This window comes from Corythoichthys intestinalis, chromosome 2 (genome assembly GCF_030265065.1).
Source record: "Corythoichthys intestinalis isolate RoL2023-P3 chromosome 2, ASM3026506v1, whole genome shotgun sequence".
Taxonomy (NCBI): Eukaryota; Metazoa; Chordata; class Actinopteri; order Syngnathiformes; family Syngnathidae; genus Corythoichthys; species Corythoichthys intestinalis.
This window is the reverse complement of record NC_080396.1, coordinates 34,768,264-34,789,250: the sequence shown is the minus strand read 5'-3', so window position 1 is coordinate 34,789,250 and position 20,987 is coordinate 34,768,264. Positions and strand designations below refer to the sequence as shown.

Genomic DNA, 20,987 nt, shown 5'->3' with positions numbered 1-20,987 from the left:
GCGCCCCTGCAAGCTGCTCATATGATGGACTGCTTCAGCTTGACTGAAAATTAAAACCTCTTGCCCTGTAAATAACATGACACAAAGGGGTTTATGGGTATTTCCACTTGTAAAGATTCTTAATGTGTCTTGTCAAGTGACCATAGGGTCGGTGGTTCGAATCCTAGGCCTGGCTATCTGCTGTTGAAGTGTCCTTGTGTAAGACAAAATTATTTAGAGTGGGCCTAACGACGCCTTACATGGCAGCAGCCACCCATTGGTATACAGTATAAATGTGTGCGAGAATGATGGTGTTGATAAGGCACTATATAAGTGCATGCCGTTGACCATTATTTGCGAGCTTTAAATCAATTAACAAAAACGGCAAACATAGCCGGCAGACATTTGTTTTTTACCGGCAGTCAACACAGCACATGACAACGACGCTCAGCTGCTGCACCGATTAACGTTTGAAGACTCCCAAACGCTCGCATTCTTCGGAGCCACAAACCGCATCTGTTAACACTCAGCTGGCTGGGGAGGACTCTCGCAGTGGGTAGCGGGGAACAAGAGCGAGTAGAAGAATGCAGAACATTTGATGACAGAATGCTTACCAAGTATGAGAAGCTCTCTTTGGACTTGCCCATCCCGCTCTGCTCCACGTCCACTCGGATGATATCTGTCCCAGCGTCTGCAGCCTTCCCTGTGATGCACACCAGCCTACGCAAATTACAAGACACAGGCCAGTCTTTAACTGAGCACTTGACAATTCAGCATATTCAATAATGTTAATCAAAACAATGAGATAACAATACACGAGACAGGAAGAGGGAGACATGATAAATCTTGGAGCATTTGGATTATGAACTCATTCATCATTTACATGTGAAATCCAATAAGCCGTACGATATTATGAGAGTTAAAGTTCAGCGCAGCTCAGACCAGATGTGTCAAGACACACAGGAGGCTTGTTCTCCAGCCTTCTGGCTGTCATTAAGCCCTGTGTGTCATCAGGGATATCTCATATTCACGGCCATGTAAAGCAAACAGAAACAGCAACCAACAGGGTTGAAGGGGGGTAGGGCACTGTGAGGGGTTTGGGCACCATCATTTAAATCTAACCTGCACCACACTACCAAATATGCTCTTATATCAAATGTTGCAGGTTTACAAACATCTCAAATAGTGGTGAGTAAATCGTAGGGATGGTCTATAATGGGAGAAAAAAAAATCTGTATTTTGACGGTTGTCATAACTTTTTCTAAAACAAAACATTGACTAAAATAACCAGATAGTAATTCAGAAACAAGTAAAATAATATTATATTAAAGCAATTAAAAACAAGAAATACATGCATGCAGATACATACTCACATTAAGATTAAACATGCACGAGTGTGCTACAGCACACAAGAGGCTGAAGGTTGTGAAGAAGAGCAAACATGCCCTTGACTGGCTAACTGTTAACCTACAGCAACCATAAGCCCTCAATTAATTAATATTCAAAAGGCTGAAATTATTCACTAAGGCTAAAATGATGTTCAAATGACATTTTCTTGGAGTGATTTCAAAATTAAAAAACACAGTGAGGGTAAAACAAGCAGTTTTGGGAAAAGTCATGAAAGCACAACACTAATTTGAACATGCACGGAGATGTTAATATTTTTCTCTGTGTGTTGGGTCACTCGACCCAGCTCCCCCGGCCTTTCTAGTGGTTAATCATACAAAAATAATTTCACTAAAGAAAAAAATAATAAATAAAAAATCGGGCTCCACCAATTGATAGATACTGGCCCATGCTACATGTGACAGAGGAGTAGGACTTCAAAGTTGGTATCCACAAGAACAACAACTACTTAGTGATGACTTGACAGGCCTTCAGCCTGTAAAAAGAGTAGAAAAGAAAGTTGCAATTTATAGCAACACTTTTTAATAACTCGTTTTCACAATAGGTAAGACAGTATGTGTGTAAGTAGTGTTCAATTATCTGTCTGTATGTGCCACTACAGCATTTGTGTGTAAACATTTTTTATTTGAACATAGCCAATAGGGTTTCCTCTTTAGGACTAGCATTAAATTGGTAATGTTTCTTAAAAAAAAAAAAAAAAAAAAGTACTTCCATTTTTGGATAATAAGCAGAGGTGGGTAGAGTAGTCAAAAATGTTACTCAAGTAAGAACAGCGTTACTTCAAAATAATATTACTCAAGTAAAAGTAGTCATCCAAAAATGTACATTACAGGTCCACAGGTCCCTGACCAAGGAGGGAGGTGACGATGGCTCCTTTGCTGGGCTGCGGGAGGAGGGATGGGCTGCACTGATCACCCCCCCCAACCATTCTCTGTGTCATACAGCCAAACAGGACAGATTTAAAAAAAAGGAAAAAAAACAAACAAAAAAAGTATATTACAGTACAAGTAAAAAAGTATTAGTTGAAAAGAATACTCAAGTAATGAGTGACATTGTGAGTAACTGCTTACAATGTCGGATTTGAAAATAATACATAAAAATAATAGCAATAATGGTATTTTTTCTCAGCACAACTTCATCTATATGAACTGCTATTATTATACTGCACTATAGTGAGCTTATTACATGACTCGATTATGCCAAAAAGATGACACAAAAATCATCAAATTCAGACCAGAACACGATGAACACATTATCCGTCCAAAGAGCAAGAGTGCCTTCTAGTGGATAAAAAACATTGTTACCTCTGAATGGTACAATCAATCATGTGTTTATTGTTGTGACATCTCATTGGTGAAACTGGTAGCGCTACTGTCGGCATCTCTGGCAAAAATAAAGTCAATATGTAGAATAAAGAGGAAAAATGTAATGACTCTAGTGTAGCCCAAAGTAGCGGAGTAAAAGTAGTGTTTCTTCTTCACAAATCTACTCAAGTAAAAATTATTGTATGGTAAAACTACTCTAAGAAGTACAATTTTCTCAAAAAGTTGTAACGGAGTAAATGTAACATGTTACTACCCACCTTTGATAATAAGACACACCTGGCTATACACCCACCGAAGTTGACCCAAAAAACTGTACAGGTATTATTTGTTCCTAAATAGGCCAGACAGGACTATAAACCGTAGTTTCCATATTGCATTGTTGGATACAAAAAGACATGCAGCTCTTTTACGTATATGTAAAAAGCCATAAACTAGCTGCACCGGACTATAGGCAGCAGGATTCAAAGCAGAGAGAAAAAGTACCGATTTAATGTCTGAAAATTACATTAACCGCTCAGCCCTATTCGTAAATTGCTTGCTCACTGTGTACATAATCAACTAAGAGTGTACCCATAGTTAAAGAGTCGTGTTTGTTCACTTGCTAATATAAATTATTAAAAGGTTTTGCTAGAACTTTATGAAAATGAGCGCTTGATAAAAAAAATTAAGTTGTTTCTTTCTCTTTGATTGATCGGAGTTCCTTCCATGTCATGTGGGACCCTGTGATGTTAAGACAATGAAATGTTGTTGGATTCTTTACAAACTAACATAAAACATGAGCAGAACTGAAATTCTTTGGGAGCAAAAGAAGGAAATAGAATCCCTAAAGAAACCACAAACTGCTAACTCTATCCAATCCTAGGAGGAAGATCACTCCATAAATTAGGGGCCTCAGCAGAAAAAAACAGTGGAGAGTATAGATTTGCAGCATTAACTATTTCCACTCTAAATGAAGACTTCTACAAGATGTTAGGTGTGCGTTCATTCCGTCGTGTGTGAGGTCATAGTTCATAGATTTTGGACACCCCACTGGCTCACCATCTCCAGTGAAACCCATCTCAAACATTTTTTTTTGATCTTTGCTTTGGGATTTGGAGCATAGTATTACCAAAATGGCATTCTTGTTTACAGCCATCATGCATTCCCATTCGGCCTTGGCGGAGGATCGCACTCTCTCGGGTGCTCTTGTTTCTGCTGTGTGCTCAGTTTTTGTCCCAGACAGTCCATTGTTTTGTTCAGCTTGGCATTTGTTGACATCTCTTTTATGTCAAGCCTCAACTTTTCAGACTAAAATGAAATATGTTTTTAGCTCTCCCGAAACAGGAACCGAGGAAGCAGGAAAAAAAAAACACACACATACAGTAAATAATACAACAGACTGTTGCAGAACTGCACTGACAGCCTTCAGTTGCTGAGCGCATTAATTACTAGTCAATAATTTCGCAAATGTGTAATCATCTCATGTTAGGCAGGTCATGGTCAGTTGCATTAGGTCATGTAATAACAAAAACATGAAGAATGTGATATATACTAAAAGATGCAAGCAGCAAAATCCTGTGCAGGCCCTTATGCAACCAAAATCATTCTAGACTCAAACGTTATGGCCTAAGAAACCATTTACTCCAAAAATAATTCAAATAATTGATTTTAAATGGTTTAATGTCTCACACATGAGGAAACGCTGCCTATTTCCTTGTTCTGTTGACCCACAAAGAGCAGTTTCTCGCTCATTTGTACACTTGTGACTTTGAAAAAACAATTTTGGCAGACTCAGACATTTGCTTTTACATAGTTAAAAAAACATTTGGATGGACGAGGGCGTCATGTGATGTAATGTTTTAATTTTACTGTTACACTAGAAAACTAGCAATGGAATATCATTTTGATGTGCTACTGCATTGATGTGACTGTGCAATAGTATAAGATGGCTTTGCGTAAAAGAAGCATGTTAATGAATCTGTGGTTGTCCAGTTCTGCTGCTTATGTCACACCAGGTCATGGGGGGTGGATTTTGGTGTTCCCTCCAGGCGCTGAATTTTTCATACAATGCTCCAAAACAGTTTGATATTATTGTTTTTAAACAACAGTTTTTTTTTGTTTTTTTTTATCTAAAAACAAATCACAAGCTTATTAATGAAAAATGGACCATCTGGACGCTTGAGGTCCTTCAAAAAAAAAGGATGTACTGTCCACATAATGTCAAGCCATGTGATTATCTCTTTCCTGTAAAGACAGGCCAATCAGCACATAAAAGCTACTGGGAAATATTTGCTGTGTCCTTTAAGCAATGTGCTGTGTGAGATGAGTATGATGTTCATGTCCTACGATCTGGATCAAAAGGACATACTCTCTCCAAATAGAAGCAGGTGGAGCTAGTATAGAAAACAATATTGGCTGCTTGTTTCATTTACTTAACCCTCTCATGTAATTGCTAATCAATAATTTCATGTTTGCAGGATGAACATGCGTAAATCAATTCTGATTTGCATGAAATAGGGTCGACTTGACATTTCATAAAGAATAACTTCCACTGAAATAACACAAGGCAGTCGTGTTTCCAATTCGATTAGTGGGCATCTCTTCCCAAATTATGAGGATGTAGGTTAAAATCTGGGCTACAGCCTTCCTCTTTAGGCTTTGCATGCCCCCCCTCTTTTCTGGTTACTCCCCTTTTCTACGGCATTCCAAAAGCATGTTTGGTAGCTTCATTAAAGACTCCAAAATTGTCTGTAGGTTTTAAGTGTTTGAACAGAAGGAGCAAAACTGGGGCAGCTTGCTTATTGATCTATTCTCACATAGGTAGCTCAAAAAAAAAAAAAAAAAAAAAAAAAAAAAAGAATCGGTGTTGTAATTTCACGCTTGATTGGTGGGAATGAATGGAAAGACTTGAAATGAAGGTGATGACACAGGATCACATCCAATTACATCAAGCAGCCCGGAGTGCTGACGATGTCGGACGCGTGACATGTCTTGATTTGTGGACGATATACTTTGCTGTCACGACAAACAGCCATTTGAAAATAACGGTGTAAGATGAGCTCATTGCTGGGGGGAAGTGGGATTGGTGGCATGTTGTACGTGCGCACTTTGGTGGAAACGTTTTTGGCAGATGGAGTGGTGGGTCACACCCACACCTGCTTTCAATGCAATGATTGGCTTCACTGGAGCAAGACCAGATAAACGGTTCCATTTGAGCTGCTTGTGGCGAGATCAAGTTTGAATGTTTTGAGAAAGTTGCTGACTTCCATTATGACGGCCGGCCCTGCTGTCGCCATGGTGACAGCGCGCTCATCCCTGAGCTATGGAGTCATTTAGAGTGAGAAGCGTGCTGCATACAAAGAGTTGTGATAGCCTCATGTATCAAAATAAAAATTGTATGGAAATGAATTGCACATGAGACAACATTATATGTACAGTGGGGCAAATAAGTATTTAGTCAACCACCAATTGTGCAAGTTCTCCTACTTGAAAAGATTAGAGAGGCCTGTAATACAAATAAAATTGAATTGAATTGAATTAATTGTCAACATGGGTAAACCTCAACCATGAGAGACAGAATGTGGAAAAAAAAAACAGAAAATCACATTGTTTGATTTCTAAATAATTTATTTCCAAATTACAGTGGAAAATAAGTATTTGCTCACCTACAAACAAGCAAGATTTCTGGCTGTCAAAGAGGTCTACCTTCTTCTAACGAGGTCTAACGAGGCTCCACTCGTTACCTGTATTAATGGCACCTGTTATAGCTCATTATCGGTATAAAAGACACCTGTCCACACAGGTCAGTCACACTCCAAACTCCACTATGGCCAAGACCAAAGAGCTGTCGAAGGACACCAGAGACAAAATTGTAGACCTGCACCAGGCTGGGAAGACTGAGTCTGCAAAAGGTAAAACGCTTGGTGTAAAGAAATCAACTGTGGGAACAATTATTAGAAAATGGAAGACATACAAGGCAACTGATAATCTCCCTCGATCTGGGGCTCTATGCAAGATCTCACCCCGCGGCGTCAAAATGATAACAAGAACGGTGAGCAAAAATCCCAGAACCACACGGGGGGACCTAGTGAATGACTGGGAGCACAGTAACAAAGGCTACTATCAGTAACAAAATGCGCCGCCAGGGACTCAAATCCTGCACTGCCAGACGTGTCCCCCTGCTGAAGCCAGTACACTTCGCTAGAGAGCATTTGGATTATCCAGAAGAGGACTGGGAGAATGTGTTATGGTCAGATGAAACCAAAATAGAACTTTTTGGTAGAAACACAGGTTCTCGTGTTTGGAGGAGAAAGAATACTGAATTGCATCCGAAGAACACCATACCCACTGTGAAGCATGGGGGTGGAAACATCATGCTTTGTGGCTGTTTTTCTGCAAAGGGAGCAGGACGACTGATCTGTGTAAAGGAAAGAATGAATGGGGCCATGTATCGAGAGATTTTGAGTGATAATCTCCTTCCATCAGCAACGGCATTGAAGATGAGACGTGGCTGGGTCTTTCAGCATGACAATCATCCCAAACACACAGCCAGGGCAAAAAACCATTTCAAGGTCCTGGAGTGCCCTAGCCAGTCTCCAGATCTCAACCCCATTGAAAATCTGTGGAGGGAGTTGAAAGTTTGTGTTGCCCAATGACAGCCCCAAAACATCACTGCACTAAAGGAGATCTACATGGAGGAATGGGCAAAAATACCAGCAACAGTGTGTGAAAAGCTTGTGAAGAGTTAAAGAAAACGTTTGGCCTCAGTTATTGCCAACAAAGGGTACATAACAAAGTATTGAGATGAACTTTTGGTATTGACCAAATATTTATTTTCCACCAAATAAATTCTTTAAAAATCAAACAAAGTGATTTTCTGTTTTTTTCCCACATTCTGTCTCTCATGGTTGAGGTTTACCCGTGTTGACAATTACAGGCCTCTCTAATATTTTCAAGTGGGAGAACTTGCACAATTAGTGGTTGACGAAATACTTATTTGCTCCACTGTATATATTTAGGATGGGCTGGTGAAAAGTGTCAAACTTTGCAGTTCACGTGTTTCTGTTTGGACCACATTTGATCCATTTTTATTTATTCATTTATTCATTTATTTTTTAACAATGTGGCAGCTAATGCAGTCTTAATTTGTACTTCTGTCTGCAAGTCAATATTTGTGGCTAGCAGTGTGGCTTCTTGTTGAGTTCGCTGTTGTGTCACGTCCTCAGCGTCAACCCCTTGTCCTTTGTCTGTCTTTTCTTTGCTCAGGGCTAAAATGTCAGAATTTTACACCGGACATCTCAGCCAAACTCATATCACTGCCTGCCCAAGTGACTGACTGCTTACCTGACAAACAGCATGACAGGTAACCGTGACAACAAGCATATATCTATGGTGCACATTTCAGCAGTTTCTAAAATAGCATCACACTCACAGATCAGACGTGTACAGATGGCACATGCAAATTTTTATCACTGTGTAAGCGGAGATTTTCTTTTTGTATAGCACCAATTCACATCAAGGTTTCTTAACACACCACTTAACAAACCACCAAACACCAGATGAGCAAGTGTTTGGCAATGGAGCCAAGAATAAAAACTCTTTCTTAAGAAGAAACCACAAACACAATCCAAGCTCTGTGGAATGACCGTCTGCCCCAGAAGAATTAAGTTGAGGCGGAGAAGAACAATGGGCACAACAACAGCCATAGCAAAAACACCAACAGGTCCAACAGCAACAAGGATGAAAATGTTGCACTGACAACAATACATCATCCCTACTCAAATACTGTAAACTATAAGGAAAACTTACTCAACAGAGACGCTGTAGAGCTCGGGCAGGAGTGTACACGAGACGTCTCCGACATACACTTTGACTACTTCAGCCCGGCGACCCAGGTTTTTGCCGTGCACAGTCAGGCGGGTACCTCCGTCCACGGGACCCTTGAGTGGGGAGATCTGAAAAAGACAGAAGGAAGGTTTGCACAGTGGGCAAGACAAACAAGTACAGTAGAATGCTCCAATGTTGTAGCTATTCAATTTACAAGCCACACATCAAACAAAAATGTCTGAACCTTGTCTATTACAATATACACACACACTTTCTCAACACAGACAGTTGCCAGAGAGATATAAACACATGTTTTACCATCGCTAGACACACGCTGGAGTTAACTCTCGCAGCTGGTGGGAATCGTTCATGATCGTGTTTAGTAACCTTTAATTTTGCATCAATGCGAAATCATATTGGAGGTATTGCCTCCCCAGCAGCCATCCTCCGCAAACATGTTTTGCATGTCGGTTGGCCCTCATCCTCTAAGCTGCGGCCGTCTTTAACTTTTCTGTAGCCGAAGTATTCCCATACCAGCGATTTTGTTTTCTTCCATGGGGGAAAAAGTTCAGGAGTTTCACCTCCTCCAGCTATCGTGTCGCACAGCTGACTCACTGACACTGAGCCACAACCAGGGGAGTTGAGCCTTGCAGCTGCAAGCGAGGGATTTCTCCCTGCATTTATGGTACATAAAAAATAGCTTATACCTTAGGGACGGTATGACGGACAATTTTTGCGGTTTTGAAACAATGACATTTTCATACGTTGGTATACCTTGAAACCGGTTATCGGAACGTGTCTAATATCAAAACAGTCCATGAATACAGGGCGAGGTGAATAATACAGGGTTCTAAATGTCATGGTGAAATAGTGCCTACCGTCTCTGTTTGTTATGGAGAGTGATTTTGTTGTTGTTGCTAATGTCACCTCACAAATGCTAATAGCCGCACACCACCGTAAAACGACCACAACAGATGCAGACTTATGACGGTAGATACATTTTGGTAAATCTCTGTTTGTGACCCTCTCTACTCAGAAGTAGTTATCCAGTAAAGATTATTGATTGGCGTTAGTCGCTAACGTTATCATCCAGTAGAGGTGTTTTAGCGTTGATTTTTTTAAGCTAACGTTAGTCATTCAAACGTGTGTGCTTATGAAAGCACTTTGCTACTGAGAGAGTTAAACATATCTGAAACAGTTTTTCTTGTTGTGATTAAAAAAAAAAGAACAGACACTGCCCGCATTATATTGCCTGACTTAATGTTAAAAATTTTTCCTCGGTCAGCAGTAATGTTTACAAAACAAGTGCATAATTTGTACTTGCACATTTGTACAATTTGTACAATGCAAATAAATCTTCGCAAGTTTGACAAGGACAGTATTGAAGTTTACCTTGTTATAAGCAAAATATTTTGCAGTATTTTGGTATTTGGCTGCTGTTTGCTTGAGTGAATAATGGGGACAGCTCCGCTTCATGTTTTTGACTTAGTTGGTTAGGGTTATTGGTTACCACTGATGGCGATAGACGTCCAATCCATTTGAACTGGGAAGGGGGGCAGCGAATGAACCAATTAAGTTTGTAAATTAATAGTCTTAATCAAGAGGAAGGAGGTGAAGCGTGATGCTGACATTGAAGGCCGAGAGTCTTAAGTGTTGAAGATTCATTTCAAAGGCCCCTCCGTCTCAGTGGCTAAACACTCACATGCATACAAAGCCAACACTTAACTGTCTAAGCCTTTTTTTAGCCTCGACACGTCTACAGAACATGCAAATAAAGAGCAGCTTAAGAGCCCCCTTCATATCCAACAAGAGAGAGCCAGAGTGAGAGAAGAGGGAGGGCTGGAGAGCTAAGCAGAAAGGTGCGTGAGTGCCAAGCCAATTTGGGGGACGCAAGTCGAGAGCGCAGCTATTGCCGAGCCTCAACGTGGGCATTTAATACCAGCCGTTATTCCCTTTCATGTTTTCACAAGTCTGCCAAATTCTGCTCTTGTTCACACTCTCACACGTCATTTTAGTCCTTGCCTTCACCTCAGTTCGCAGCCAAAGGATAGGACGTCTCATTTAAAGATAGCATCTCAGATGCACAGATGGGGAAGAAGTCCATGATCTTGCCAATGCAACTTTTTTATGACCCCTGGCAGAGCTGTGGTTACCGCGTCACCTCTGCGTTATTAGCTCGGCTGTGAGAACGAAAACAGCTCTTATGTTGGTGTTGGCGAGAGGGCAAAGTACATTTCTGCGTCCTGATAAGCTGACGTCTCAAAAGGTGACAGTGCACACAAACTTCAGATTTTAAAAGATGGTTTTTGTTACAGAGACCACATACAAGGATGAAAATATCTGATATTTTACAGTTCTGGTCATGTGTGTTGTGTGCTCTGGCAATGTCAACACAGAACACTTTAACATGAAGAACAAAGCCGTAATGCGATCATGTTATAAAAGTGGGTGGTCGTGATGTCAAAACAGACTTGCTTTGGGGTTGTCAATTGAATAAGCAAAAATAATAGAAATCATTTTTTATTTATGGATATGTCCTTGTTCGTCAGTCAATGCTCTTTGATTGGCCATACTATTTTCACGTTACAATTCACGCACTCGTGATTTAGAAAATGTTGGTTTTCCTCATTCACATGAAGACGTTTTGCATATGTAGATGGAACACATGTTATTGCAACACTCGCAACAAAAATGTGCGCAAGGCCAAAATAATTTAGGACAAAAACATTCCTGACACCAGATCGCATTGAGACCAAGACAAAACAAAGCCACTCAGGAGATGAAATCAAGTCTAGACCAAGACCATGACATTAAAAATTCATTTTAAGAACCAGTCACATTTAGCATAATGTTTTAAGACCGAATAGATGGTCATTTGTCGTCCTCAATTGGGAAGGGGGGGTGGTATTCAGGTAAAAACAGTCCCATTATCCTTCAGTGTGTAGCGGGCCTGAGGGTTTTGTCTTTGATTGTGGTGCCAAACCTCTGGTGAAAAACACAACCACACGTTTTATTTGACAGGAACTACAACACAGGAAATTATTTCAATGTTTTGGTGGTTAGAGTACAGCAGCCAGTGAGGCCACCCGGTTGTTACCTACACTACATACTCGTGGAGGCTGTTCATGTTGAAAAAACACAAAACCGCATTCCTTCTTACACATGCGACGCCCACACCACACATTAACATGAATTGCGCACAACGTGGCACGCCGGGGCAGCCAGCCTCCCTACAGAGCTCAGCGTAAAGTACGTCATTTATTATAAGCATCTCAGCGGCTCTATGGCGGAGCGCTGACATCAACGTCGGCTGTCATGCTGTTCATTTGCACCTCTTACAAGTCTGTGAGGTTTGATTTACGGCTCAGCCTCCGTGGAGATCACACGGTGAAAATGTGTCGACACAAAACCCCGTTCAGAATGATGACGGCATTGTTTTCTTTGTTTGTACGGCTACAGGGTTGATCACATCTTGTTTTTACGGTTTGTTTGAGCCTCCTGGTGCAGTCCCACCATGGAAATCAAAGAGGAGCTAAGGACAAAAACAGGAAAAGCATTCTGACTCCACAGGACACCGCTTGACTTCTACAGCCGAGCGGCTCTCCATCCTGCCTGCTAGACTCGGAATGCCTGATTCTAGTTTAATGTCACACATAAACTAGTTTTAGTACGTACTGTTTCGGATTCCGCATGTATTTTTTGTTTTAAATAGTGGATGAACCCACTGTTAGCATGGGTTGAGAAAGAATTTGTTGAAGAAAAAAAAAACTAGCATTTGGGGCTGGTTTGACAGTGCCCCACCTGATCAAGCACCTAAGCGCTTTGCTTCAGTGTAAAACGGAGAATTAAATTGTTCAAATTTTTATTTTAGGGTAACTATAACTTCTGAATGTTAATTTTTTTTTTTTTTTCCCCTCAAACAGGCAGAGTCTATTTTCGAAACATCACGTATAATGACTGGTACAATTCTGCCTAGCATCGAGCGGCAATACAAATGGCGTACCGCAAGCAACATGTCACTTCCGCTCATTAATATTCATGACATTAGCTACTGTTGCTAAGTAGGGACAAGTCACCGTTTGTCCCTAATAGGAAATGAATGGAAATCGTGTACGAAGGAGATGTTTACAGAGCTAAACCTACCAATTCTCTCCGAAAATGATGTGCCTGGTCCCGAATTGGCTGGCAAAGATGTGGAAGAACATAAAAATGTTCAGTTAAAGAGATGGCTTTAGTGTCGAAGGCTGAAAAAGATGAAAAAAACGAGCCGACCTAAGCATAGCTTTAGCTTTTTTATCGACGCGACTGACAATGACATTCTCCTGTTTCAACAAGCTATCCTTTACCATCAGCCCTGTCTTTCTTATATATCCCTTGGTAGTCCCACGTCTCTTACCGTTCTTGGGGGTAATTTAGTTAGCTTTGTGTAGCGATCGCAAATGCTACTCAGTGACAGCCAACAAACACTTTTAATTTTTTCATTGATAACACATCTTAATCCTATAATTTATTTACACTTCCCCCTTTCTAAAGTTTTTTTTTTTTTTAAATATACTGTATATATAACATAAACGGTAACAGTGGCAGTCAGATACCATTGTAATTCTTTTCAGGTCATTCATTGTCGGACAGAAGCAGTACGGCACAACGTTACGCTAAAAAAAAAGGTAAAAATATAAAAATGGCTTACCTCTTTGTCCTCTGAAAGACCATGCCAACCCAACATAATGTTTACTGCATATGAAACGTGAATGGATTCGCCGAGCTGGTGTTAAAGTCCGCGCAAGTTGATTCGGTCTTCACATTTTTTCCTCCCGAGTTTTTGGTTTCCGGAAACGTATGAAGAAAACATCCTTCATGTGTCGTAATGTCTAGAGTTGTTTCTACAAGTTCCAAAAAAGCAATGCGTGATCGGCATGTTCGTTTTTGAAAGATTACCGAAGAAAAATAGCACTAATTGTATTGTGTCTATGCGAGGGCGGGTCTATAATGTCCCACTTCGGCTTTACTTCCACTTTACGATGCGAAGTCACGGTCTAAAAATAGCCTGCGTGCGGTACGCTATTGCAACTAAATGCTCAGTCCCTCAAAGTGTTGTTTTCGTCAACAATGACGATAACAAAAGTATTTCGTCAACAAACAATTTTTTCATGACGGTGACGTCACAATGACGAGCTAACAACGCGTCTTGGAAGACTAAAACATGACAAGATGGCTGCCAGTTGTCGTCTTACGAGCCGAGAACAAGTTGAAAATTTGGCATAGTTTCCGTCATAAGTTCACAATGTCGATATTTACTTATCATATGTGTAGTTAGCACGCGTCTTAGCAGTCTCCCCCTGACCCACACACAGGCTTTACTTACCGGCCAGTGAGTAAGCGTGTGCCCTTTCCAGGCTCCTTTTGTGAAACACATGTGTCAGGTGCTGCTTGGTAAGTTTTGTTTTCTTATGTTGGCTATGCCATGTTGCTTTAGCCTTTCAAGGTCTATGCTGAGTGATCATAACACACTAAACTAACTTGTAGCATTAGCATAGCGTTCACTTTAGCATTAGCATTTAGTGCAGTGACTCTGTGAGCGTCTTCTTAAACTCTTGGAAAACAGTTCGTGAGTCCAAGTGAATTTAATCAATTGCAAATTGCAATTGTTTCCTGCTGAGTGTGTATTATCATCTCATGAGGATGTTGATGTCCTTGCAAACTCTACAATTATGTGCTTGTCTGTCAATTGTTGGAAACTTTATTTATTTATTTATTTATTCATGGACTAAAACTTTTGAAGTTTATTGAAGGGAAACATTTTGAGAATTTTCGACTAAAACTAGATGAAATTTGTCTGAGTTTCCATTGATTAAAACTAGACGAAGACATTTTGAAATAACTAAAATATGACTACGACTAATAAGTATTTTCTTCCAAAAGACTAAGACGAAAACTTAGATGGCTGCCAAAAACAACACTGGTCTCTCACCATTTTTGAAAATCCCAAATTCCTGTGGAAAAAAGCCTAATTTAGACCATTTCAATTTTTCAAATGATGACCCATAACACGGTGGTGACTTGAAATATGAGTGCTTGTCTTTGGAGTTTTCTAGGATCTGAGCTATCATTTAATCAATTGTATTGTCTTGGGAAACACATAAAAATGTGTGTTTGTGTTACGTTCGTTTGAGACTTGCAAAAATGTTGCGCCCACGCTAGAGCTCTGAGCCCAGCTAACTTCATTCTCAGAAGAAGTGCACCTGAGTTACTGTGCCAACATCCTGTTAGTCACACTATGCTGACAGCTGAAAAGGATGAGGGATCGTCATAAATGCTTCAATGTGCTCCCTTTTGGATGACAGATTGTGGACCCGTGTGAATGTGTGTGTGTGTGTGCGCTCATGGCAGTAAATTTGGTGCAAAAAGTAACATCGCTGTAGAAAATAGAACTTGTCATCGAAGAGTTGGGCTGTAAGGAGTCACAACTGTTGTGTATCCATTTTCCAAACACATACGACCTTTGCATAAAATGTTAACACTTTTGGTGAGATAGTTGGTGCAAAAGTAGCTTGTGTTTAGAGAACCACTACACATCGCTAATGTGACTCCTCACACTTCCACTACTACATGGAACTTTTTGCAACAACTACAAGTTACTTTTTCTTCAACTCCATTTTTTTTTGCCACAGCTACAAGATTTTGTCCAACTATATTTAATTTTTATATAATATTTTTTGCTATAACTACTATTAATCTTTTTCTATGAATAGAACAGTTAATTTAGCACCAAATTGGGGATCAAATTAGCTGTGCCTGCCAGACGTGTGCTGCTAGCAAAACGGGTACTTTCTAAACACAAACGTTTAAAATGCTAATAAGGCCAAATGCATTATGCAGATGAGCTCAACAAGTAGGTATTAATTGACCTTTTGCTGTAACCTGCCACCATTTTAGTTACTATTGCTGAGTGCTTCAAGCTCTCAGGAAGACAATAAAACTCCTGCTATTCATTTGAGAAATATATGCAAAAAGTTACTTTGAGACAAAAGCAGGTTGATTTCTTCGATATTGCAATTCAAAACCAAAATTTTACACCAAAGAGCACCCGCCAACTCCAAGGACTACATAGACCTACCATCATTTCTGAAGTGTAATATGTATATATAAAAACATAAAAAAACTCATTCCAAATTAGTGTTCAGTGCAAAATACAATTCCACAGTCCAAAATGGGATTCAAACCGCCGACAAAATGCACGGCCACAGAGGTAGGCTGTGCTCTGCTGAGTGAACTCAAAGCTCCCCTAGAGAACTGCAGCCAAGGGGAGCTTAGCACCATTGAGTGCTAGATTGATGAATGCCCTTCAAAAATCATGTGAGCAGCTGACAGTGGACAGCACGTGATGTGAACAAGCCCATGATTGACTTTTTTTGGCCCAGGGGCCACAAAGAGCTGTTAAAGCAAGCATTTGTATTCAACTGCAAGCTTACCTTGTGGATCTCAGGCGCAGGACATTGCTCTTTGATTGGCTGACAGTTATCCCTCAGTCCACAGCTGTTTTCACACCAGCCACAGAGGTGCCCCTGATCCTCGCGACCCCAGCACTGTGAACAGTCTCCACTGCCTACGCCACAGTTGTATACCTCCACTAGAGGAAGGACACAAACAGTCCAAATTCATTTCCTTGCTAGGACATAGAAAATGGCCAGCTCATATAATACACATAAAAGAAAAAATATATACAGTGGGGAAAATAAGTATTTAGTCAACCAGTAATTGTGCAAGTTCTCCCACTTGAAAATATTAGAGGCCTGTAATTGTCAACATGGGTAAACCTCAACCATGAGAGACAGAATGTGGGAAAAACAATCACATTGTTTGATTTTTAAAGAATTTATTTGCAAATCATGGTAGAAAATAAATATTTGGTCAATACCAAAAGTTCATCTCAATACTTTGTTATGTACCCTTTGTTGGCAATAACGGAGGCCAAACGTTTTCTGTAACTCTTCACAAGCTTTTCACACACTGTTGCTGGTATTTTGGCCCATTCCTCCATGCAGATCTCCTCTAGAGCAGTGATGTTTTGGGGCTGTCGTTGGGCAACACGGACATTCAACTCCCTCCACAGATTTTCTATGGGGTGGAGATCTGGAGACTGGCTAGGCCACTCCAGGACCTTGCAATGCTTCTTACGAAGCCACTCCTTTGTTGCCCTGGCTTTGTGTTTGGGATCATTGTCATGGTGAAAGACCCAGCCACGTCTCATCTTCAATGTCGTTGCTGATGGAAGGAGAATTTTACTCAAAACTTTTTCGATACATGGCCCCATCCCATTCCTTTACACAGATCAGTCGTCCTGGTCCCTTTGCAAAAAAACAGCCCCAAAGCATGATGTTTTCACCCCCATGCTTCACAGTGGGTATGGTGCAATTTACTATTCTTTCTCTTCCAAACACGAGAGCCTGTGTTTCTACCAAAAAGTTCTATTTTGGTTTCATCTGACCATAACACATTCTCCCAGTCCTCTTCTGGATCATCCAAATGCTCTCTAGCGAACTGCAGGCGGGCCTGGACGTGTACTTTCTTCAGCAGGGGGACACGTCTGGCAATGCAGGATTTGAGTCCCTGGCAGCGCATTGTGTTACTGATAGTAGCCTTTGTTACTGTGGTCCCAGCTCTCTGTAGGTCATTCACTAGGTCCCCCCGTGTGGTTCTGGGATTTTTGCTCACCGTTCTTGTTATCATTTTGACGCCATGGGGTGAGATAGATCTTGCATTGAACCCCAGATCGAGGGAGATTATCAGTGATCTTGTATGTCTTCCATTTTCTAATAATTGCTCCCACAGTTGGTTTCTTTACACCAAGCGTTTTACCTATTGCGGATTCAGTTTTCCCAGCCTGGAGCAGGTCTACAATTTTGTCTCTAGTGTCCTTCAACAGCTCTTTGGTCTTGGTCATAGTGGAGTTTGGAATGTGACTGACTGAGTTGTGGACAGGTGCCTTTTATACCGATAATTAGTTAAAACAGGTGCCATTAATACAGGTAACGAGTGGAGCTTCGTTAGACCTCGTTAGAAGAAGTTGGACCTCTTTAACAGCCAGAAATCTTGCTTATTTGTAGGTGACCAAATACTTATTTTCCACTCTAATTTGGAAATAAATTCTTTAAAAATCAAACAATTTGATTCTCTGTTTTTTTCCCCACATTGTCTCTCATGGTTGAGGTTTGCCCATGTTGACAATTACAGGCCTCTCTAATCTTTTCAAGTAGGAGAACTTGCACAATTGGTGGTTGACTAAATACTTATTTGCCCCACTGTACTAGTATAGGCAAATACAGTATGCATATCACTTCAATCATCATCATAAACATTGTTGGCAAGAAAACAATAAATCTGGTTTGAGACCGCTCCAATCCAATTTAAGATTATGTTTTTTACGCCAGGATGAGGGTGCTAATGCCTTACATGCTCGACTAGACTATATACACTCAAATATCCACAGTGGAACATTTTGACCTGGGTATGTTATTTTCAGCCGCAAATATTCTGCCACGGTCATCTTGACCTGTACAATTTAACATAAAAAATAAATAAAACAGAGAGCGCGACAAGTATTGTCCCACATGTTGGGAATGCCATATTTACAATAGAAACCAGATGGTTACATACAGTATATAAAAAAGGGGTGTGCTTTTTCCCCCCTTCACTTAAAATCAAACAAAATCTATCGTCGTTTAGGTAAATTTGGATTGTTAAAATTATTTCTCGTTGCTTAATGCCAGAATGATGACATAGGTGCATGTTTTTCATGACTTTCTCCAATGTCAAATACTATGTAAACAATTTAGGATAACCCAGAGAATAATATCATGTCTTTGGATGCATCTCGTAGGTTTATTGACAGTATTTGAGTTTGAGACACACCAGTGGTTGTGTGCATTCTGAGGCACAGCGGAACACAAACTTGTTCTTTGTACATTATAACGTCATGGCCAGCGTTACAATATAACGGCGTTACTAACGGCGTTATTTTTTTCAGTAGTGGGTAATCTAATTAATTACTTTTCTCATCTTGGCAACGCCGTTACCGTTACTGAGGACGGAAAGGCATGCGTTACTATATTGGTGAAAAGTCTGAGGGAGACGGACTCACCGAGACGACAGAGCAGAGCAGGAGTAGGGAGGAGGCAAGAAAGTTGTGACGCCGAGCAAACGCGATGCTAGGTAACTCCAATAATACATGTTGTAGCCGATAGCCTACAAACTACACCCGCATGTTATGGTAGATATGGTAGACATGGTAGATATCACATGTACTGTACATAGCTATAACTAGATGCAAAATGACAGACATGGCACTAAATGAGTTAGTAGACAGCCGCCATCTGAAAGCAGTAGACTTTTTAGGACGGCTCTGTTGTAGAGAACCTTCCCAGCGAACCTAAGTAACTTTTAATCTAAAATACTTCTAAATCGGCAAAATCTTGACTTGAATCTATCTTTAAATGATGAAACAGTTTTAAAACTTTCATATGTCGGAAGTAGGGAGAAGGGAACTAATGTAATAATGGGAGCAATTTTAACAACTTTTAACAGTTGATTCAGGGTAAAGGGTAAATTAGGGTAAAGAATTAGGCCCGGGCCAATTGTACCAAAAACCTTCACAAAAAACTTCACATAGTGTGGCCAATGTTTTTTTTTTTTTTTTTGAGGGAAAAAAAAAAAAAAGTAATTATCACCAATTACTTTGCCAAGTAACTAATTACTCTTACATTCAGGTAATAGAGTTACTAACGCAATTACTTTTTGGGAGAAGTAATTTGTAACTATAATTAATTACTTTTTTTCAGTAAGATTAACAACACTGGTCATGGCAAACTCAAACTAAAGAACACAATTTTGGATTTGCAAGTCTGCTTATCCTTTGGTGCATTTTCCATAATGATCATGGTTACATTTGAAGGGAAAAAAAAGGCGTGAACCCTGCAAGTCTGAAAAACAAAACAATTGCAACTTCAACCAAGACTAGAGGAGCACTCTGAGAGAGCAGACTAAGACTAATAGACCCTAAGCAGCCAAATTTAAAGCATCGTCATAGTTAGTAGGGTGGACAGTGCCTCTTTCACTGTGAAGCAAGTTATTGCAAAATTCCTTTTCTGACCTCATAACCCCAAAATTTAATCACTTTTCCTATTTCATATTACAAACATGTTCTGCAAGTTTGATATTAATCCCTCTATTCATTCTGGAGTTATCACAAAATTCCTTTTCAGACTTCTGTGACTTTTGACCTCATTACCCCGACATTTTATCACCTCTTCTGTTTTATATTACAAAAATAACCTGCAAGTTTGAAAGTAATCCTTTTCTTGGTTCTTTTATTATCAGGAACACAAACATGCAAACAAACAAATAGGGCTGCAGCTATCGATTATTTATGTAATCGATTAATCTATTGATTAGTTAGTTCGAATAATCGCATAATCGGATTATAACTAGAGTGGTATTTCTAAAAACGTAGTTCATTCGTTTCAGGACCTTGTTTGTAAGTCGAAAAGGTCATATGTCGAGCAGGATTTTCCCATAAGAATACATTATTAATTGCATTAATTCATTCCACAGCCCGAAAACCTACACTAAATGCTTAATAAATGCTGCTGGTACTATTGCAAATAGCAATTACACAGAATAAAACAAAATAAGGAATAAAAAATGGTATAATGATAGTAATAATAATAATACTTGTAATAATGTAACGAATCGGGTTGTAATGTGGCGAATGTGTTTTGCGTGGTGCACGTGAACACATCGTGTGGCTGACTTGACAGAGTGAGGTAGAACTTTTTTTCTTTTTAATTTGTTCAGCTGCAGCGGACAGTAGGCATGTTGTGTTGCGCAAGTTCTGAAATAAATGATTAAAAACCTGACGAAGCTGATGATTTTTTGGCGATGTTACCACAATAATATTTGTCACCTTAACTTATAAAGACTGGCGAACGGAGGTCGGAGGAGGACTGTCGAGATCATAGACATTCTACAGCCATATTGTCAAGCCAGTTGACGGACGCGCCCATCATGCTCATATTTTTCTATCATTTCCATCTTCAAATCAATTGTAAGCCACATCCTTTTTCACGACCTGCACTGACATTCATGGAACCCATGTTGATTTATCTAACAAGAAAATTCCCCATGCATCCGTTTTACGAGAAAACAAAGACATTTCGGCGCTGTTATAAATCGTCGGATTTTGAGCATGTCGTCGGATGTAGAAAACAAATGGCGAGTCAAAGTTTATGTCGGCTGTCGAAAAGATTGTGTGTCGAAGCGATCGTATGTCGAGGTACCACTGTACCAAATGCTTTGCAGAATAAATTTTAGGATATGTAAAACAAATAAAGAAGTGTTTAGGCCTGTAATAACATTTATTTTGGAGCGCTGAGACGACAAAGACTCAGTACACTTTCAAACGAGCATTAAATG

At 40.0% G+C, this 20,987-nt stretch overlaps 1 protein-coding gene across 1 annotated transcript in view; it reads right to left on the bottom strand.

The window, feature by feature from the left end:
* The window catches only part of plxnd1 (plexin D1), a 163,251-nt gene that overhangs the window by 71,085 nt on the left and 71,179 nt on the right, over positions 1–20,987 (bottom strand). Inside the window, exons 12-14 of the mRNA XM_057817204.1 lie at positions 15,989–16,146; positions 8,499–8,644; positions 594–699 (exon numbers count right to left, since the gene is read on the bottom strand). Of these exons, the coding sequence (XP_057673187.1) occupies positions 594–699; positions 8,499–8,644; positions 15,989–16,146 (410 nt within the window). The remainder of the gene's footprint in view (positions 1–593; positions 700–8,498; positions 8,645–15,988; positions 16,147–20,987) is intronic.